A 20,645-nucleotide genomic window follows, 5' to 3' on the forward strand; every position below is an offset into this window, starting at 1 on the left:
TACTTTTTTAACATTCCCAACAGAAACATTCCTCTCAATTTGAAAAATATTGCTTTGCTGTTTCTTGCAATCCAAAATGAACAACCATAGAATCCAATCCATGGTGCTAGCTAGCTAAAGTTGACCTTTCCCAACTCCCATGAAAATTGTTGTTCAAGATTTCTAGATAAAAATTGGTGCTTTCATCCACATATTTACTGACCAAATTTTCAATAAACAAGATATGTATTACAGTATTACGAATTCGTTATCTCAAAATTTTGATATTTTAATGTACTTCTTATGTTTCTTATTACTTGTTGTTTTAAGTAATTTCACATATATTTAAGAAATACAATTAATTTTTATATTTTACATTTAATTTACTGTTTTTGTTTGACTCAAGTAATTAATAAGCTTGAAAAGTAGAGATGAAACTATAACTTTTCTCATAAATTTGCATCTAAATACAAAATGACAAATCATATGAAACTAAATTATTAACTCTAGAACAATAAATAAAATGTAATGAATCATTTTAATTATCGATCCTTTTTATTTTCTTTAATAATCTGTACTATTATACAGTAAGTTCATTAGCTCAAATTTAGTATTTTACTCCCACTGTTTCTTATTACTTGTTGTTTTTAGTAATTTCACATATATTTAGAAATAAGTAAATTTTCTATTTTGCATCTAATTAATATACTGTTTTTGTTTGATTTAAGTAATTAATAAGCTAAAAAGGTAAAGAGGAAACTGAATTTTTATCATAAATCTGCATTTAAATATAAAACGACAAATCATATAAAACAAAATTATTAGTTCAAGAACGGTAAATAAATATAATAAATCATATGAAACACAATTATTAATTCTAAAAGATAAATAAAATGTAATAAATCATATGAAACAAAATTATTAATTCTAAAAGATAAATAAAATGTAATAAATCATATAAAACAAAATTAAATTGTTAACTCAACGATAAATAAAACGTAACGGATAGAATATAATTTAATAAAAATTAATGAATACTCTCTCCGTTCCATTATATAAGAGTTTTTGGCTAAGAACATAAAGATTAAACAATAATAAATATTGTATCATCAAACAAATCTAACCAATAGAAAAAATACTGGAGAATTTAAATAGTCACGAATTATTAAACAAAAATATAACAAATGCATAAAAATCTGAGAAATTATTTTTAAATGGAACAAAAATAAAAGTTTAAAAAATATTAAATGTGAAAACGGAGTGAGTATTTAAATTTTTGGTTCAAAGCTCTAAAACCAAAAAAAAAAAAAAAATTAAATTGTCATTATATTAATTGCCTACCTAATTTTAAAGCATTACTCATTGGTCTTCTACATAACACAACCGATCAAAACTTAACTCGGTAATAATATAATTTTATGTGCTAGTGAATTACTTTGACTATCCCAATCCCAAAGTCCCCCAAACTTTTAAAACTTTCCCAATCCCAAACTTTCTTATTCCCCAAAATGAAAAGAAAAATTTCGATTATTGAAAAAAAAAAAAAAAAAACTTAACCGCAAAGCATGGCATATTCGTAAATTCAGTCCACTTTTGAAAATTAAATATTTTTAATTATTTTATATTCGCACGTGGAGAATCAAGTGATCGCCGTCAACCTCCTTTTAACGGAATCCAATAAGAGCACACAAACAAAACTCAAGTCAACCCTTCTTCTCCGCTAAGTTACCAAAAACAATCACACCGTTCAAAAGTACACGCGTCGAAAAGACGCACCGATTAATCCGTGCTCCGTACCTCACATGATTCCTCTCTCCACCGTGTTAAAAAACCGACACTGCCCTTTTTCTTATACGCCAGCCGAAAAAGACCGACCGACCACGATCACCACTTACTCAACTAACCAATTATATAACTCCACGTGTCATACTTTTTAATTCACCGGCTAACACGGATATGGAAGGTTTATTTATATATTAAGCTGATCCATTTTTCAGCTTTTATTTTTTTCTTCTTCCTTAATTCGTTTTTATTTTTATTTTTCATCAATCAAATCTCTAGTTTAAGATTCTCGACGATTCATATAATCTTTAGTTTCTTACTTCCTCAGTTCAAAAAAAATCTTCTCTTGGATTTTTTTATTTTCTTTCTCTGCTGTATGATCCATCAGCTTCTCTTCCTTTCTGTATTCAGTTTAAACTATTTATAAAGCTATGGCGTTTCTGAGTGGCGGTGGTGGTTTTGAGATCATCAAGTCGAAAAATCGTGAGTACCAAGGATTAGGGTTAGGGTTTGTGAGGTTTACTCGTGGGTTAGGGAGGAAAAGGATTCTCATTTCTAAATCAAATTCTGATCTTTTAGCTCATCCGGCTGCAGCAAATGATTCTTCACCGCCGCCGCCGCCGCAAGAATCTAACCGGTCTCTTCTTGAATCCCTTCATCAAGATATTTTGGTATGTTTTCGTTTTTACTTTTTATAAAAAAATACAGAGTTTTTTTCCTCTGTAATTTGTGTGATTTTGATTTCGATTTGTTAATTTTGATTGCAGATTCGAGTACTTTGTCATGTGGATCACGAGGACCTCTCTACACTGAAACGTGTATCTAAAACAATACGAAAAGCTGTGAGTTCTTTCATTTTTTTTTTTCATTTCTTGGGATCGTTCAAAATATTTCTAATTAAGCAAAAATGATTAATTATTGTATTTTGATGGTTTATTTTAGGTAATAGAAGCAAAGAAGTCGCATTTTGATTATAGCACACCAAAGAAGAGACTTCCTTTTAGAGAAGCTGTATTAATCATGGAGGAAGATTCAAATTCGAATTCGGATTTGAGTAATCAGAGCGATGAGATTGAGCCACCCAATGCACCAGTTCGAAGGAGGAGTATTAATCGGGAATCAGATTTGTCAAATATCTCTATGGTTTTGTTTAAATGATGATTGAAGAGGAGGCTCGATCTCAGCTAATTTGTGTGTGCAGAAGGAAAGAAAGAAAGAGACAGAACAAGAAGAAGACATAGAAGAAGAAGAAGAGTTTGCTTTTGCTTCAATTCTTTTCATTGAAGCTTTTTCTTTAATTATTATATTTACTGATCATCATGTGAATATAACTATTATTTGCAGACTCTTGGAAGGTTTAATTATAAAATTATTTGTGAATAAAAATTATATTTTTTTCCTATTTTGGCTTGTGATCAGAGTATCCTAAGTACTGATTTTTTTGTCCTTTTTCCATTTAAAAAGAAATTATTAAGATTCTTTTTTTTGTTCATTCTGAAAATTTCTTGACTTTCTCATATTTCTCAAAAAAATTCTTATATGTTAAAGTAAACATCATAAATGAATCTGAAAGATTTGCTTATTTAATAATTTTGGTCAAATGAGAAGTTCTCTCTTGTAAAAATTGGATTTTTATTTGGCCAAAAAAAGATGAAGTAAAAGTTGGAATTTTCATTTAGAACTGATGAAAAATATTTATTGTGTTTATTTAATAACCTTTCCAAACACTTACTTAAACTTGCATGTTACTCCAACATAAATAACACATATAATATTTTCTTTAAAAAAAATATTAGTTCTGCAAATTCTTGACTTTCTCCTATTTGTTTGTTTTGTTCAATAATCTAATGTAAGTGAACAAATTGAATGAATCTAAAAGATTTGCATATATGAATAGATTACAATTGTGTGTGTCAGATTAAATTATTATGCAGACTTTATGCCGTATAATGCATATTCATTCACTCCAGGCCGATCCACAGCTCAAAATAGATTGCTCTTCACATGTGGCTTGTATAAAGAAATGAAGAAGAAAGATAGGTAAAATGCTATAAAAATAGCAAAACAAAGAAGCTTCACTTCACGAAAGTTGTATCTTTTATTATTACAAAACCTCACCGACAGCTATGTTTGGTTATCTGGAAAGTTGTAAATAATCGAACCCATGATCGATTGATCGATCTCTCTCTTTCTCCTATACACAAAAATGTCGTATTCGAAATTGTTGAGAGTGTGGTGGAAGTGTAGAACCATCCATTCTTTTTCTTTTTTCATGTTAGAAAAATGCTTACTAAAGTGGCTTTTGTCCGAACTACGTGGGTTGAGCATAAACCATACATTAATAATCGCAAATCCAATGTGTTGTGTTGAATGATCATTTCGTGTAAAGCTCATCAAACCAACTAAATGACACATGGTTGGTCGAAAATGGTTCTAACGTCTCATGTGGTTTTTTTCTTTATTACATTTTCGTGGCATCTTTGGTCATACACATCCGAATTCAAATGCTTTTTTTTTTCTTGTTAAATCCAAATTCTAATGTTGGTCACCGATCATAGGCATTTGTCTTTAATTTGCAAAAGTTTTAGGATTTAAAAAAGTAAAACTAAACATTTATAAACTATCTAAAACATAGAATTCAGTACCGTCCGTTTACATTAAAGTTATAATATTTTTCTTTTTCATTGAATATTTTTCCTAAACTTATATTATTTACAAATTTAACTATTTAGTTGATTTTTAAAGGAAATATTTAGTAGATTGTTAAATATGTGAAATGAAAGTCAATATTGTATTTTGCAATCGGACCATGAAAAGTGGAAGGTCAGATTTAGGTCAAAGAGTGGGTCATTAATTAATCTCCAACTAATAATGTTTTGATGACCCAACAACACAAGCAAGCAAGCTCTTGCAATCCGATTTGATCGTCCCTAATTGTTCTTTAAATGATAAGTAATGACCCACCAACGTCCATCCATCATCTTAAGCGTGCTGCTTTTGCTATCACCAAATAGAGCAATTAGAGATCATCAATCATCATCATCTCCTGATTACTTGTAGATTGTTCATATGATAATAATTTGGAAGCTGGTCTCTTCAACAAAGCTCCCCCAGTGCACCTTCTCTCATCAAGAAAGTTGTTGCCCAAGCTTCAATCTTTAGTATATGGAAACAGAGGAACAATATGTTTCACAACTTACACTCACTTCGTAATACCATCACAGCTCGAAGACACAATGGCATACGCTGATGCTGCTTTGGATCCTATAGTTTTGTTTTTCTCCCAGAACTTTCTCTCAAATTTATTCTAGCTTTGTATTCTACATAGATATTACTATTTTGTAAAACCTTTATTTCATTTCTCTAATGATATCATATTAACATATTCCAGCAACAAAAAAAAAAAAAAAAAAACCTCCTTCATCTTCCACTAATCTAGCGCGTATTTAACCAAGTGGCACTTATCTTTTAAGTCTTCGTTACAACCACAAAATACAAAATATAGTATCATAACGTAGGACATGGACTAAGTTAACAAAACACCAACTAAATAATTTTTATTATTATTTTCGAAACAGGTGATTAAACTTTGGATTAAAGGTTACTCAATTAGCTTTTATAATCTTCAGGTAAATCTTTAATTTAGTGGTCAAGAGAAGAAGAAGAGTTCAACGGAAAACGACTTTTTGGGGCATTGACCAGCAAAAAAGTGCCACAAAACAACCCATCAATTTCGCATGAGAAATCAAAGTATTACGCGTCTTCGGTGCCTATCAAAATCTTTGTCTAAGTTGACGAGTAAATTATATTCGGTGACAACTAAGAACTAACCATACAACTTTTTTTCTTCATAAAACAAATTATGGACCTTCAATGAATATATAATCATCTATTTAATAGAGATTTTTTTAAAAAAACATAAGAAACCTCACTATAATAGTTTGAATCTAACCAACATTTATAGTGGTTAAGCGGTCAGAGAACTCAAAATTTGAGCTTTATTTATTGCGGTTTAAACTATACTTGACCTATATATGTAAATGGTTTAAATGATAATATAATTACAAAGTTTTGAGATTTATTTAGTCTAGTCTTCTAGAGTTGGTTTGAGATTTAAACAGACATCAAAGACAAAAGTATACATTAGAACAATTTTACGTGGTAGAAACACCATATATAAAAACTTTTGATGTGTTTTTTTTTTACTATTGTTAATGGTTAAAAGCTTTAACTTATGCATTGGGGAAAAGAATCATAAAAGGATCAATTAATGAAGATCAATTGTAACAAGGAGGCTAATTATGGATACACCAAAAAATGAATAATACACGTATGAGCCTTTTTGTTAGAAAAATGACTTAGAAGTGATGAACAATCTATTATTTTCACGTTTTAACATTTAAAAAACATGATATACGTTAGTTGTTCTCATTCCAAAAAAAAAAAAAAAAATCATTAAAATTTTCTGTTTTTACGCTTTTGCGATATGACATCACAAATTCACAATACATACTATGAATGTACAATTATATAAGTAAAACATACTAGTAGTAGTTAGCGATAATTATGTATAACGAAAATTATATATTAGACAATGTGGTTTATACTATTCTATCATTTGACTATTCGTTATGTCAATGTTCATTAATATAAATATCTGTCAAACTCTTATAACTCCTCTCATGTCGATTTCGTGGAATAGAACTTGAAAATCGGGAGCTCCATTGAAAATCTAGCTAAAGTTATACATGAAGAAGAATAATAAGATGATGGAGGATATCAAGAAGAAGATTCATATTCCCATTGTTATCAATATATATATTTTCAAGAGATATTTATGTTTTTAAATAATGAAGAAAAAACATATATGACGATAATAAATAAAAACTAATAAATGAAATGAAAATATGGTTGCGTTGTATATACGAAAGCAAACTGTTTTTCTTCTTTTTTTTTTTTTTTTTTTTGTGTGTGGCAAGTAGTTCGCTTTTCCTATATTAATATTCGTCTATAGAAAAATATTGTTTGACTATTATTTGATTCTTGAAGTATCTAGCTAGTTTTATCATCTTTAACAAACAAACTTGAATTTGTTGTCTAATGGTAAATGGTTATGTCGTCACGATTTGTTTATACTAGTTGTATTGTAAGTTTATAAATTGTAACGTTGTCGACGGAAAATGAAATAATAATTGAAATATAACATGGTCAGATAAAAATCAGATTCAAATAAAATCTGGCTGGCCTTGGTCACCAAGCCTTTTAGATCATTAAATAATTTTTTTATACACTCACCGTCACAATTTCAACAATTTAATATGTTTAAAATGTCATAATTAATACGTGTCGAAAGTGTTTTTTAATATATTACGAAAAACAATTTTTAAATAAAAATGAAATAGAAATATTCTCAACCAATCACAACCTCGTTGGCCTCGTTTTTTATTTCTTTCAATTTAATTTTTGTATTATTTGACTGGAATATTCCACGGACGCCACGTGGTCAACCAAAACGTTCGCCAAACACTACTTCTCCACCGTCACATTCGTCTTGGCCCCTCCAGATCTCTCTCTCTCTCTTTTTTCTCTCTATTCTCCAGGATACTTGGCGTTACTGTTTCTTTGTTTGTTCGTTATCAAATCTCTTTCTCTTCTCCTCTCCTCTCCTCTGCGATTGAATCGAAGAACAAGCGTGAATATGAGAAATTTCAGTGTCTTTGAGCGATTCTCCAAAGCTTTTCAAGATCATCCTTCTCTCACCAGAATCCTCGTCGTCTCCACCATCAGGTCGATTTCCATACTTTTTTTTTTTTTCGCGTTCTATGATCTCTTCTTGTTGATTCCTTTTACAACAGAGATTTGAAACCTAGAACGTATGAACAGATTCTTCAGAACACAAAACGAAAATTAAAAAAAATAAACTAGTGGATACAGAGATTCTCTTGGTTGTATGATTCACGCAACACTTGCTTTTCCTACATTCTGAATCTCTCTGGAAGAACGCATTTGATTTTCGTCACAAATCTGATTCGATGATACTCTCTGTGTTTGCAATTTTTGTTTATGCTATAGTGTTTTAATATGTCCTGGATTAACGCTGTGAATTGATTGTCGAATTCTCCAGATCTCAGATTTTTTTTTATTTCGTTGTCGTTTGTGTCTATAATGCTAAGATTTGATTCAGATTTGAGTTTTTTTAGATACTGATGATATGTACTGTAACATTGTCACAGTGGTGGTGGACTTATAGCCTATTCTGAGGCAAACGCGTCTTATGGAGCGAACGGTGCTGCTCTTGTTGAAACTGGAACCAGGAAGAAGAAGGTGGTGCTGCTTGGAACTGGTTGGGCTGGAACTAGTTTCTTGAAGAATTTGAATAATTCTCAATATGAGGTTCAGATTATTTCGCCTCGAAACTACTTTGCCTTCACACCTTTGCTACCTAGTGTTACTTGTGGAACTGTTGAAGCTCGCAGTGTTGTTGAGCCTATCCGTAACATTGGAAGAAAGGTAACTGTGCTTGCAATTTTGTCTTCTTTTTCTATTCTGCTTACTTACTACAGTACTCCATTATATTTCTGTGAAATAGTATATAATATTGAGTAGACTGGCTTGTGAATGGTATAAACAGTAGACAAACTTCTGTTATACTAGCAATTTTTTGTTTAAGATGCTCAAGGTTGTTAGTTATGAGTATGTACTGGACCAATTACGATGATGCTTCTTCTATTTGCAAAGTATGATATTTTCTTTTGTTGAAAAAAATGCTAATGCAAGCTCGTTTAATGTCTTTACAAATAGAAGAATGTTGATACGTCTTACCTGGAGGCAGAATGTTTCAAAATTGATCCAGCAAGCAAGAAAGTTTTTTGCCGATCCAAACAAGGCCTTTCAAATGGAAAGAAAGAATTTTCGGTTGACTATGACTACCTTGTAATTGCAACTGGAGCTCAGTCTAATACCTTTAACATACCCGGAGTGGAGGAGAACTGTCATTTTCTGAAAGTAAGTTTTCTGGGCTCTTAACTCCTTTATAAACCTCTTGGTATGTTTTTTTTTTTTTTGTAAGCAATGATATTACTGCTAAAAAATATATGAAAGTATATATTGATTTGATCATTTGTATGGTTTGTTAAAAGTTCTGATGGTTTTTATCGGTTCAATGCCTGCTTGTAGGAGGTTGAAGATGCTCAGAAAATCCGTAAAACTGTTATTGATCTCTTTGAGAGGGCAAGTCTACCAGAACTAAGCGATGAAGAGAGGAAGAGAATTCTGCATTTTGTGGTTGTTGGTGGTGGGCCAACAGGTGTTGAGTTTGCTGCTGAACTGCATGATTTTGTTACTGAGGATCTAGTTAGTCTCTACCCTAGAGCCAAGGGTTCAGTGCGGATCACGCTTCTGGAGGCCGCAGACCACATCCTGACCATGTAGAATTTCTTGCCTATAAACTTCTGAATCATGCTCAATCTTCTTCTTCTTATTTTTTTTTTTGTTCAAGCTTGAACAATCATTGAGTTTCATGTTTCCATAAAACCTTGTATATCGATTCAATTGGAAGCTTTTCTTTCACAGGTTTGACAAGAGAATTACTGAGTTTGCCGAAGAAAAGTTTAGCAGAGATGGAATTGATGTGAAACTTGGCTCCATGGTAACTAAAGTGAATGAGAAAGATATAGCTGCTAAAACCAAAGGAGGAGAGGTTTCTTCCATTCCTTATGGAATGATTGTCTGGTCAACTGGTATTGGAACTCGTCCTGTCATAAAAGACTTTATGAAACAAATTGGTCAGGTAAGTAATGTGCTTTAAATAAACTCATACACACTACAATCTTCAACATTTCCTAGCAAACACTTTGATCAACTGGCTCTGAGAAAAGTTCTTTGTAATTGCAGGGTAATAGACGTGCTCTGGCAACTGATGAATGGCTTCGCGTAGAAGGATGTGATAGCATATATGCCCTTGGTGATTGCGCAACAATCAACCAGCGCAAAGTCATGGTAACTTGAAACTTTTATTGCTTCCTAAAATCTGGATTAATGTTTTAGATTATAGACCAAAAATCTCAATGTCTTCATGTTGCAGGAGGATGTTTCTGCTATATTTAGCAAAGCAGACAAAGACAAGTCTGGGACACTGACTCTCAAAGAGTTTCAAGAAGCAATGGATGACATTTGTGTTAGATACCCTCAAGTGGAGCTCTACTTGAAGAGTAAGCGTATGCGTGGCATTGCTGATCTTCTAAAAGAAGCCGAAACTGATGATGGATCCAAGAAGAACATCGAACTGAAGATCGAAGAATTCAAATCTGCTCTTTCTCAGGTGGACTCACAAGTGAAATTTCTTCCAGCTACAGCACAGGTAATTTGGTTGAAGTTTAGCTATATTTAAGTCTTCGTTCATCTCTGATAAAAACTCTTGTTTGCTCAAATTTGTTATATATGGATATTTTTAAGGTTGCTGCTCAGCAAGGTGCTTACCTAGCTAAATGCTTTGACCGTATGGAAGAGTGTGAGAAGAATCCAGAAGGTCCCATTAGGATGAGAGGAGAAGGTCGTCACCGTTTCCGCCCCTTCAGGTTAGTCCTCCCAAAAAAGTCTTGTTGTTGATGAAACCAAATCAATAGACAACTTCAAAAGAATTGTGAAATCAGGTTTGGTGTTTTCGATTATGGTTTGGTTTTAAATCTCTGCGGGTGTAACACAGGTACAGGCATTTGGGACAATTTGCACCATTGGGAGGGGAACAAACGGCAGCACAACTTCCAGGAGATTGGGTCTCTATTGGACACAGCAGCCAGTGGCTCTGGTATTCCGTCTACGCAAGGTAAAGGAATTTTTTAACTTTTACTTTTTGAAGAAATCTACTACAAACAATATTTTTTGAATTTTCATGTTAATGGTTTGGAACAGTAAGCAAGTGAGCTGGCGTACGAGAGTGCTAGTGGTTTCGGATTGGATGAGGCGTTTCATCTTTGGAAGGGATTCAAGTAGCATCTGATTGATTTAAACCACCCCCGCATCGAACTCATGCCAAACCCCAATTCCCAAATACAACAGCAGATCTATCTACTCTCCTCCTCTCACGAGTTTACACTAACTTTCTCATGAGTACAAAGTTTTGTTTCCCCTTTAAAACCACAAAATTCGGCTTTTATATTTTGTAATAAAATAATGACCATGACCTCCACTAGTAACGAGGAGAGATTGCCTCTCTCTACGATGGGTTGGCCATATTCGCTAGTGCCGAGAATTGCACTCTCAGTTTTTGCTAAATATTTTTCAGGTGGCTCTTTTTACCATTTCTTTCATATTTTGTTTGTTTGTTTGTAAGCCCTTTCCTCAAATTTTGTTTCAAGTCCGATTACATAATGGAATTTTGTTTATCTTTTTTTTCTTTTCTTATGTTTTTCCCCAAGAATACTTTTATCATAGCTTCAATTGGTTTTAACTTTTAACACCACAATATGAAATGATTATAACTTTTTCTTAAACTCTTTCGTTCTTAATATGGCCAGAGAAATTGCGATAATGTAAAACTATACATATATGGTTTCTGAAAAAAAGGAGAAATTACATAATTAATAGTCGAAAAGTTGTTTTAGGAAAAAATAAAAATAAAAAAGAGTTAATACTAGAATAAGACTTAGTTTTGTTAAGAGTCAACATCAGCAACGCTGATAATATCAGCAAAACCAACTTTCTTGCGAAGGCGAACAACTAAGCATGCGGCGTCGACTCCTTCTCCGATGACCACCACTTTGTCTTTCTCTTCTCCTTCTATTCCCACAAATGTCACTCCTGCAGCTCCATTATTAAAGCATGAGATCATTCAAGCAAGAACTATAAAACGTATATAATTTACTAGGTTTAAATAAAATGAGATATCTTACCAGTGGTTTTGGCTCCAATCTTGAGAGCTTCTGAACGACACTTTTCGCACCTCATACTCACCGATATCAAGATTTTCTGCTCATGAAAAGCTAATAGATTCATCCTAAAACCTTTCGTATATACTTTAGACTTTTTAAACAAAAAATGTTAAGCATATATATAGATTATTACCTTGGGCATTTTGGAACGTCTTGGGAGAAAATGAAACTTCTTTTCTTCTTCTTTTGGTTTACGTGATTATATAGTTTTACGCGTGGGAAGAATACATGATATATATAAAGGGCAGTGATTGTTCTCAATTTCTTCTGCCACATGCATATATCGCTTAACCCGGCCGCGTATACATATTTCTCATCCATTGGTTGTCAATGCCACGAAATCGCAGAGGAAATTTTCATTCAACTGCTTCGTAGTCAAGTCCTTTAATGTAGTATTAATGTTGACATTTAAGTGGACAATAAACAATATATTAGCTTAGCTCACAAGGGTTAGTATCGTGAGGACCGGTCCTGCATTATAGAAGGCCTAAAGAAAAACTAATAAAAGTCGTCCCTTATTCGTATTTTTCCGAATATAAACCAAACCAATGAAACAAATGTAAACAAGAAATTTGCACATATCAATTTACTTTGGCATAGACAAATATCAATTTTTACATAAGATGAACATAATCCAAAAGAAATGGTGAAGAGGGGAAGGGGGAGAATAATTTAGAAAAGACCATGAAAAAAAATAAAAAATCTTAAAATGTTTGAATTGATCATGGAGTACATCACACTCGGGGTTTACTTCATGGAGAATGTATGAGTATCTTAATTCAGTAGTTGGCTTATAGTTTATTTGATTTTTATTTTTTTTACATTATATTCACATTATTGATTATAAGAGCTAGAATGCATTTAGAAATGTTTAAAAATGTGTAGAATGATTTAGAAATTGGTAAAGATGTATTTAGAAATTATGTATTTTGTTTGACTCTTGTCGTATCAATTTTGTTCTATCTGTTCTTGAGAAAGTTAATTGGTAAAAAACACTTGATGAGTCCCTCTATGATTCTCTTTGGTGGAGAGCTGAGCTAGTATATGTATTCAAAGCTTGTATAAATTTCAGGATACAGAGCAACCTGTTTCTTCTATGAATTTTGGAGATGATGTCTTGGATGTTAATTATGCGTTCAGCGAACTTGAACTCTTCTCAAAGATATGCAATCTTGGCTTGCCTTGAGACAAGATAAATCCATGACAAGACTAGTAGTTTGAAACTGATATGGGGGCCTCCTGGTACTGGTAAGACAAAGACAGTGGCTACTCTACTCTACTCTACTCTTTTTTCCTCCTTCTTCTTCTTCTTCTATTTTTTTGGATAAATCTTTGTCAAAGGAGATTTTGGATAAATAAAATGAAATTTTTTCAAAGGAAAATAAAACAAGAAAAATATATGATTTGTTGTTGTAGTTATTTCTTACCGTTGGGATAAATTTCCATATTTTTTGGCAGCATAATTACAAAAAGAGGAAATTTGGTGAACGAAAAAAGTGTTTTAAAAAAGGAAAAGAGGAAATTTAAGCCAAACAAAAACAAAAAAAAGGAAATTTTGCAAAAAAAAAAATTGAAAAAAGGAAAAAATGCAAAACAGAAAAAGGAAACAACAAAGTTTACCTTTTTTTTTTTTTGGGTGCTTAACCGCTAAACTTATAAATTATGCTCTCTCACACTTTTGCACATCTCAAATTCTCAATATCAGCTTTCATAACACAGTTGTTAGGTCTTGTCTTGGCCAGAGAAGTAGCGGAATTCGAGAGATTGAGAGAGGAAGCATAGACGACGAAGAGAGTCCCTGAAAAGACGAACCACTTCTGATAATAATCAAATTTGGTAACTATCTCACTTTCTCTGTTTCATCAAACCTTGTTCTTCTTCCTTTTTGCAATTCTCATATTTCTCTCTTCCTTCTTTTTTTTGGTCCTTACAGAAACAGTTAGGGTTTTTTTTTGGGAGAAGATTGCAAACCTATTGAGACGTGTATGTATGAAGACTAAGGTGTCTACGGTTTGCCTTCCAACTTTGCTTCTTTTTTTTGGTTTTTGTCTCTTAGTAAGTACATGATGAATCTTTTTATTTTTGTTTTAAATTATCTTTGTCTTCTTTGTGATGTTCTGTTGTGTTGGAGTTGGGTGAAATTGAGGACTCTTGTTGGCCATGGATGATACACCATTACACAATGAGCCAAAGTGAAGAGCCGAGATAGTTTTATTCATTAGATTGGTGGATTTGAGGAGATTGCTTGCAGATCAAACTCAAAAGGCCAAGGTTAACTGTCTCTTCATCTTTCTTTTGAGTTAGCTTTTCTTTGTTTCTTTTGCTTCTTATGATTTCTTCTTGTTCTGTGATTTCAGGTTTTCAACAGTTGATTCAGTAGGAGTTGATGAGTATGAGGAATCAGAAGTAGAAGGTTTGTTTTCCTCTTACTACTAAACATTGTTTTGCTTAGCTCTCTTGCGAATAAGGCTTAACAAATTGGTAGGCACTTTCACACCTGGTCGACATAACTACATCATCATGTACTTACTAAGAGAGAAGGGTTTCAATGGCTTTTGTCGACATAATTACATCATCAGGTGCTTACTTAAAGATTCAAATTTCTCTTTAGTTGTCTTAAATCTTAGTTTCATTGTTTTGTTTTCTTTTCTTTTCAGCGGTTTTCTTGTGTTTTCTTGCATGTGTATATGATTCAGCTGCTGATCAGTTTGGAAATCGTTGACGAGGTACTTCTTACAAAAGTTTTGATCTTTTTTTTTCTTCTTCTTTATGTTCATTCATAGTAAGGGTGAGAACTCTACCAAGTTAAGGTTTATTGGTTTATTTTGTAGGCTTGGTGACTGTTTAATTTTGGGTTTGATTTTGTTAGGACGTTATCTCTTCTTTCTTTTGAGTTAGCTTCTTGTTCTGTGATTTCAGGTGTTGAACAGCTGATTCAGAAGGAGTTAACGAGTCTGAGGAATCCGAATTAAAAGGTTTGTTTACTTGATTCTACTAAACCTTGTTTTGCTTAGCAGTATGGTGTCTTCTTCATAGTTTCAAGATATCTCCTTTTATCTTGTCTAATTTGGGGATAAGTTCTGAAGCTTGTGTCCTTTTGTGCTTCACAAACCAGGAACTACACATGGAGCGTCTTAGAGGGTGAAGAAGATCGAATCAATCCTAATAGCAACAAAGAAGAAGCCATACACTTTACAGTAAGGTTTGCTTGTTACTACTAAACTTTGATTTACAGGATTTGATCTGTTATTGTTCATTCTTAGTTAGGGTTTATTGATTTTATTTTGCTGCAGGCTTGGCTTGGTCACCTATGAAATTTCGGCTACTACTAACTTTTGGTAGGTATCTAACAGCTATTCGTTTTTTTTGTTTTAAAGTATATTTGTCTGATTCTTGTGTGTTAAATCTCATCGTCGTCTTAAATCGATTATAGGTTGGCGAGAGTATATGATCCTATCTTGGCCAAGAAAGATGATTCGCTCGCCTACAACCATGTTGCTACATTGAAAACTAACAAGGTTTGTTTCTCTCAAATCTTCCATCTTTTATCTTCTCTTATGGCATGGACCCGATAATGTTTTATCTGTTTTCACATGTCTCTTACCTTTAGTTACCATGGAAGATACACAAGGAGCCAAGTGAAGAGCCGAGATGTTTGTTCAATAGACTGGTGGACTCAAGGAGGCTGCTTGCAGATCAAACGCAAAGGCCAAGGTTTCATTTTTTCTTCTCTGTTTTTTTTTTTTTTTCTTTTTTGGGGTAGTTGGCTTGGAAACGTTAATCTTGACTCAAGTGTGGCTTATTATGGCTATGTTGCAGATTGTAGACGATGAGCTAGTGAAATTGATGGCTGGAGGAGAACTATCTGACTACACTTTGCTAACTCAGTTCCTACATAAGTATGGTTGGCTAATCTCCAAGGAGTTGGAAAGACAACGGTGTGCGCTAAACTAGCTTTTTACTTACAGAAGCAGCAGGTAATGCGTTTTCAAAATACAGTGGAGATATTTTTATTTCAATGTAGAGATAAGAATCACATGAGCCATTTTGACAAAGCTAGATGGTGATTTCAAGAGCTGCTGCTGCTTTGAGTGTGAAGGAGGTTTGTGTTACTTAATTAATGTTTTACCAATTTGCATTTCTGTGTTCTGTAAATGCGTGTTTGCTTCACATTTTGGTGTCTTTTTCAGGAAGCAAGCAGAAAGTTTTTGTCTTCATGAAAATCCTGTAGGCTTCAGATGCAGAGCCTCTTGTTTAAGGTGGCAATGCAGGAAGCCTGATGCCGCAAGTGCAAAGGTTTATTCCGGAACAGCAGGTTAGCGTAGACACCTTCTACACAAAAAATTTAAAAATGAACTTGTCAATTATTTGTTCTGATGGTTGAGATTTTTCTTAACTGCTACTTGGTAAGGTCTGAGTTTGTATATGACTGGATTTTTGTATATAATTTCGACAGTCTAATATCTGAGTTTAGTTTACACAGTTGTTAGGTCTTGTCTTGGCTGGAGAAGTAGCGGAATTCGAGAGATTGAGAGGAAGCATAGACGAAGTAGAAGATTTGTTTACCTGTTACTACTAAACCTTATTTTGCTTAGCTCTATTGCGAATAAGCCTTAACTAATGGTAGACACTTTCACACCTGGTCGACATAACTACATCATCATGTTCTTACTAAGAGAGAAGGGTTTCAATAGCTTTTGTCGACATAATTACATCATCAGGTACTTACTTAAAGATGCAATTTTCTCTTTAGTTTAACTTTTGTCTGAAACTTAGTTTCATTGTTTTGGTTACTATTTTTTTTTTGTTTTCTTTTCAGCGATTTTCTTGTGTTTCCTTGCATGTGTATTTGATTCAGCTGCTAATCAGTTTGGAAATCGTTGACGAGGTACTTGTTACAAAAGTTTTGATCTGTTTCTTCTTCTTCTTTATGTCCATTCTTAGTAAGGGTGAGAACTGAACCAAGTTAAGGTTTATTGGTTTATTTTGCAGACTTGGTCACTGTTTTTGGGTCTGATTTTGTAAGGACATTATCTCTTCTTTATTTTGAGTTAGCTTTTCGTTGGTTCCTTTACTTATTTTGATTTCTTCTTGTTCTGTGCTTTCAGGTTTTCATGCTGATTCAGAAGGATGAGTCTGAGGAATCGGAATTAAAAGGTTTGTTTAGTTATTACTACGAAACCTTGTTTTGCTTAGCATTATGGTGTCTTCTTCATAGTTACAAGATTTCTCCTTTATCTTGTGCAATTTGGGGATAATTTCTGAAGCTTGTGTCCCTTTGTGCTTCACAAACCAGGAACTACACATGGAGCGTCTTAGAGGGTGATGAAGAGCGAATCAGTCCTCATGTCAACAAAGAAGAAGCCATACACTTTACAGTAAGGTTTACTTTTTACTACTAAACTTTGCTTTACAGGATTTGATTTGTTTTTGTTCATTCTTAGTTAGGGTTTATTGGCTTTATTTTGCTGCAGGCTTGGCTTGGTCACCGATTAATCTCGGGTCTGATATTGTAAGGATGTTAACTGTCTCTTCTTTCTTTTGAGTTAGCTTTTCATTTGTTCTTTTTCTTATTATGATTTCTTCTTGTTCTGTGATTTCAGGTTTTCGACAGCTGATCCAAAAGGAGTTAATGAGTCTGACGAATCGGAATCAAAAGGTTGGTTTACTTGTTATTTACTACGAAACCTTGTTTTGCTTAGCACTGTTGCCAGATTAAGCTTATCAAATTGGTAGAGACTTTCACACCTCTTGTTCCTTGTTTTGCATAGCTCTGTTGTAGATAGGCTCCTCTTCAAGTATCTTGTCCATTTGTTTATAAATTGGCTTTCACACCACGAAATAAAGGTACATATATATATTCTTCATATTTTCAAGATTTCTTTTTATCTTGTGTAATTTGGGGATAATTTCTGAAGCTTGTGTCGTTTTGTTTCTCACAAACCAGGAAATTACACATAGAGCTGCTTAGAGGATGAAGAAGATAGAGTAAGTCGTGATATCAACAAAGAAGGAGCCATGAACTTTTACACTAAGGTACACTTGTTTTCTTCTTTTTGGCTGTGTGTATGTATATTGAGGTTGTCTTTAAAAAATTTAAAGCAAGATTGGTTAACTGTTTTAAGGTCTACAAGAGGAGATCAAATCAGTTCTTATAGAACTGTTAATAGGCCATCTTGGAACAAGGAGAAGGTAAATCCTGAAAACAAGAGGACCTTTAGTTTTATGCAAAAGCGATATTTGATTAACTAAGGTTCCTTAAAAAAAAGTGATGGCAATATAGAAGAGTCTGGGATTGTGATAATGATTATATGTCGAAAATCATTATGTCGATAGCAACTTTCACTTTACTCCGAGGTAAGATCTTGTTCTTTTCATGTTATGTAATAATTTTTAATTGGGATTTTTGTTAGTCTAGGATCCTGCAAATTGAGAGTTTGGTGAAGACTTGTTGAAATATGTTGATGAAACATTGGTAGAAACCTGTGTTTGGCACTTTCAAAGGTGACCCGGTAAAAGAAACAGGTAAGGTTGATTTTTCGTGAGACTTGTTAATTGTATATGTAAGACCTCGATTGTGTATGTGGATATTGGTTTTTGTGTTTTTTTTCTTGTATATACGTTTACATTTTTAAATTTAGAAGCAAATTAATGGTCGAGCCAAAACAAATCAGTAGTAGGAGCTGAAACTTGTGTGTGTTTTGATGCAGGATCAGGTCTTTGATCACGTGAAAAATGCTTTGAAGAAGTTTGATGAGGTTCATCATCTCTACATTCAACCTCAGGTACGTACGTCCTCTTACTTTTCAGCTCATCTCTTTATGAGCTGCTCCCCTCTTCATATTTTCAAGATGTCTTTTTGTCTTGTGTAATTTGGTGATAATTTCTGAAGCTTGTGTTCTAGAGTCCCTTAACAACCTCAAGTTATCTGATCTTTTCGACCTCCCTGGTAAAAATGTTACGATGAATCCGGAAATTTTTAGCGGACTGAGTGATGGGAACAAAGAATGTGTGGAGAAGTTAAGAAGCCATGGAACACCAATGGCATGTCTCAAGAGCAACGGAGGAGATTCAATCCTTCATCTTGCTGCCTGATGGGGTTATCTAGAACTAGTGAAGAACATTGTGTCCATGCCTTGTATTGGAGCCAAACTCCAAGGATCAGCTTCCACTTCATGTGGCAGCTCATGTCGGTCATTCAGCTGTTGTTGAGGCTCTTGTTGCAGTAGTAACATTTTTTTCAGATAGACTTTCTGAAGAAGATAGGGAGAGACTGAATCCATATGTTCTCAGGGACAAATATAGATATATAGAAGGACGCTATATGGATATGGCTGCCTGTCTGGTGAATGCGAACCAGGGTGCTTCTTTTCTTGAAAATAATGAGGGAGTATCTTCCTTGTATATGGCAGTAAGAGCTAGAGATGCATCTCTTGTGGAAGCAATTTTGAAAACCACCGGCAACGAGGACCTTGAAGGGAAGAAGTCTAATTTAGATTTAAAGTTGCAAGGGAGAAACGATCTTGCACATACATGCTGCTTTGAAGGCCAAAAGTATAAGTGTGTTTATCAGTTTACCCACTAGCTGCTGTATTTAGTTTGTTCAAAATTTTATGTTCGAGGTGGGGAAACTCCAGCCTCAAGATCACAAGTTCAGAAAGGGAGGTAATAAGCTTCTTATGTATGCTAATTGTTGTTTCAATTGTAATTTGAATAGGTGTCTTTGATGTTATTCTTAATGAATATCCAAGTCTTGAGGATGAGCAAGATGAAGAAGGAAGGACTTGTGGAGCATCAATAGGGTTTTATGAAGGAGTATGCAACCTGTTAGACCGATCAACAAAGAGTGTTTATGTCTGCGCGAAGATGGTTCCTTTCCAATACATACGGCTGCAGAGAACGGCCATATTAGAATTGTTAATGAGATTCTAAAACGTTGTCCAGATTCAAAACTCCTGCTCAACAAACTTGGCCAGAGCGTTCTCCACATTGCAGCAAAGATCGGGGAAGATAATCTTGTGAAATCGTTGATGCTAAGTAATGATACCAAACATATGGGTGTTAGGCAAGATGTGGATGGAAATACACCTTTGCACCTTGCCACCTTAAATTGGCGCTACCGATCAATAAGAAATCTCTTTTGGATGTAAAGATACTGTATTTACGGAACGATAATGGCTTAACATCTAGGGGGCGTTGCGGAGTCAGTGCTAAAATCCAATTACATCTTTCACGAGGTATGTCCGATTCCCTATATCACACAACACATTTGATCCCGTATTAGTGATCTTATAGCTTGACCATTTTTGGATTACAGAGGTTGACACTGGCATTCTTATTACATGCTCACATGTCAAAGGGTTCTGGATCTGTAAAGTCGTTAACAAAACCATCGGAGCCACTAGACCATGAAAAGAGCAGAGATTACGTTAACACTCTTCTACTGGTAGCCGCACTTGTAGCTACAATGACGTATGCTGCAAGTTTTACAATACCTAACAGCTCTGTTCCACACATTGGCAGGGCAACTTTGACCACTGTCCCAAATCTCTTCTGTTTTCTGCTGTTTGACATCTTGGCAATGCACACCTCCGTACTTGCAACAATATGCACTCTTATTTGGGCACAGTTGGGTGATCCATCACTCGTTTCCTCATCCTTAAATATGGCCTTGCCCTTACTGATATTTTATCTTCTCTGCATGCCCTTGGCATTCCTTTGTGGCGTGTTTATTGCGATTGGGCATGTTAAATGGTTTTTAGCCATCATTTCCTTAATATCTGCGTTCTTCTTCTATCGGGCGATCAGTATTCTTGCCCCTCACGTCCTGCTACAGCTGTCAAATGTTTCATGTGGTTCTTATCTCGAGGTGTTTATGTATTATCAATGATCAAATCTGGAACTAGTTTAGTAAGCGAAACACGATGATTTGTTTTATGTCCAATATAGCATCGA

At 33.9% G+C, this 20,645-nt stretch overlaps 4 protein-coding genes and 2 long non-coding RNA genes across 12 annotated transcripts; 5 read left to right on the forward strand and 1 right to left on the reverse strand.

Moving 5' to 3' along the window:
- Window positions 1-1,983: 1,983 nt before the first annotated feature.
- LOC17883434 (F-box protein At4g05010) lies at window positions 1,984-3,163 on the forward strand. Its single transcript, XM_006288707.2, has 3 exons — window positions 1,984-2,432; window positions 2,529-2,603; window positions 2,704-3,163. Exons 1-3 carry the CDS (start codon window positions 2,193-2,195, stop codon window positions 2,917-2,919), a joined length of 531 nt encoding a protein of 176 aa, XP_006288769.1. The 5' UTR covers window positions 1,984-2,192; the 3' UTR covers window positions 2,920-3,163.
- Window positions 3,164-7,337: 4,174 nt separating this feature from the next.
- On the forward strand, window positions 7,338-11,071 carry LOC17884658 (external alternative NAD(P)H-ubiquinone oxidoreductase B2, mitochondrial). Of its 2 annotated transcripts, none has more exons than XM_023781276.1 (10): window positions 7,338-7,548; window positions 7,995-8,271; window positions 8,563-8,766; window positions 8,938-9,188; window positions 9,334-9,550; window positions 9,655-9,759; window positions 9,845-10,120; window positions 10,216-10,337; window positions 10,466-10,585; window positions 10,672-11,071. In XM_023781276.1, the coding sequence occupies exons 1-10, from the start codon at window positions 7,460-7,462 to the stop codon at window positions 10,757-10,759; spliced, it is 1,749 nt and encodes a 582-aa protein (XP_023637044.1). In that variant the 5' UTR covers window positions 7,338-7,459; the 3' UTR covers window positions 10,760-11,071. The 2 variants fall into 2 exon arrangements, with proteins under 2 accessions (XP_023637044.1, XP_006287294.2); XM_006287232.2 differs by having other exon boundaries at window positions 7,339-7,548; window positions 8,566-8,766.
- A 291-nt stretch (window positions 11,072-11,362) lies between these two features.
- On the reverse strand, window positions 11,363-11,864 carry LOC17884210 (heavy metal-associated isoprenylated plant protein 47). The gene is made up of 3 exons (XM_023781803.1): window positions 11,824-11,864; window positions 11,652-11,727; window positions 11,363-11,559 (listed from the first exon to the last, which is right to left on the reverse strand). Exons 1-3 carry the CDS (start codon window positions 11,830-11,832, stop codon window positions 11,414-11,416), a joined length of 231 nt encoding a protein of 76 aa, XP_023637571.1. The 5' UTR covers window positions 11,833-11,864; the 3' UTR covers window positions 11,363-11,413.
- Window positions 11,865-13,841: 1,977 nt separating this feature from the next.
- LOC111830107 lies at window positions 13,842-16,244 on the forward strand. 6 transcript variants are annotated; one of them, XR_002833434.1, is made up of 13 exons: window positions 13,843-13,961; window positions 14,048-14,103; window positions 14,176-14,269; window positions 14,348-14,416; window positions 14,610-14,665; window positions 14,806-14,887; window positions 14,984-15,028; window positions 15,124-15,208; window positions 15,301-15,404; window positions 15,510-15,667; window positions 15,751-15,792; window positions 15,881-16,005; window positions 16,174-16,244. It is a non-coding gene; the product is annotated as an uncharacterized LOC111830107 (long non-coding RNA). The 6 variants fall into 6 exon arrangements; XR_002833435.1 differs by having other exon boundaries at window positions 15,765-15,792; XR_002833432.1 differs by having other exon boundaries at window positions 13,842-13,961; window positions 14,806-14,892; window positions 15,510-15,792.
- LOC111830108 lies at window positions 16,243-16,825 on the forward strand. The gene is made up of 4 exons (XR_002833436.1): window positions 16,243-16,411; window positions 16,510-16,578; window positions 16,683-16,711; window positions 16,799-16,825. It is a non-coding gene; the product is annotated as an uncharacterized LOC111830108 (long non-coding RNA).
- LOC17883942 (protein ACCELERATED CELL DEATH 6) lies at window positions 16,821-20,634 on the forward strand. The gene is given in 17 exon segments (XM_023781293.1): window positions 16,821-16,847; window positions 16,987-17,068; window positions 17,165-17,202; window positions 17,294-17,349; window positions 17,462-17,537; window positions 17,638-17,726; window positions 17,816-17,882; window positions 18,109-18,215; window positions 18,401-18,475; window positions 18,583-18,814; window positions 18,816-19,218; window positions 19,220-19,250; window positions 19,408-19,548; window positions 19,551-19,826; window positions 19,829-19,881; window positions 19,883-19,927; window positions 20,008-20,634. Coding segments are annotated over 8 exon segments (1,683 nt in total). The 5' UTR covers window positions 16,821-16,847; window positions 16,987-17,068; window positions 17,165-17,202; window positions 17,294-17,349; window positions 17,462-17,537; window positions 17,638-17,726; window positions 17,816-17,882; window positions 18,109-18,215; window positions 18,401-18,475; window positions 18,583-18,653; the 3' UTR covers window positions 20,581-20,634.
- Window positions 20,635-20,645: the final 11 nt, after the last annotated feature.

The sequence above is a fragment of the Capsella rubella genome, unplaced genomic scaffold (assembly GCF_000375325.1).
Source record: "Capsella rubella cultivar Monte Gargano unplaced genomic scaffold, Caprub1_0 scaffold_6, whole genome shotgun sequence".
Classification (NCBI taxonomy): domain Eukaryota; kingdom Viridiplantae; phylum Streptophyta; class Magnoliopsida; order Brassicales; family Brassicaceae; genus Capsella; species Capsella rubella.

Coding starts and splice junctions, on each gene's coding strand:
- LOC17884210 (XM_023781803.1), bottom strand. Junction 11,560..11,651: donor GATTGGAGCCAAAACCACTG/GTAAGATATCTC, acceptor ATGGAGCTGCAG/GAGTGACATTTGTGGGAATA.
- LOC17884658 (XM_023781276.1), top strand. CDS start 7,460: ATGAGAAATTTCAGTGTCTTTGAGCGATTCTCCAAAGCTTTTCAAGAT. Junction 8,767..8,937: donor AGAACTGTCATTTTCTGAAA/GTAAGTTTTCTG, acceptor GCCTGCTTGTAG/GAGGTTGAAGATGCTCAGAA. Junction 10,586..10,671: donor TGGTATTCCGTCTACGCAAG/GTAAAGGAATTT, acceptor GGTTTGGAACAG/TAAGCAAGTGAGCTGGCGTA.
- LOC17883434 (XM_006288707.2), top strand. CDS start 2,193: ATGGCGTTTCTGAGTGGCGGTGGTGGTTTTGAGATCATCAAGTCGAAA. Junction 2,433..2,528: donor CCCTTCATCAAGATATTTTG/GTATGTTTTCGT, acceptor TTTTGATTGCAG/ATTCGAGTACTTTGTCATGT. Junction 2,604..2,703: donor CTAAAACAATACGAAAAGCT/GTGAGTTCTTTC, acceptor GGTTTATTTTAG/GTAATAGAAGCAAAGAAGTC.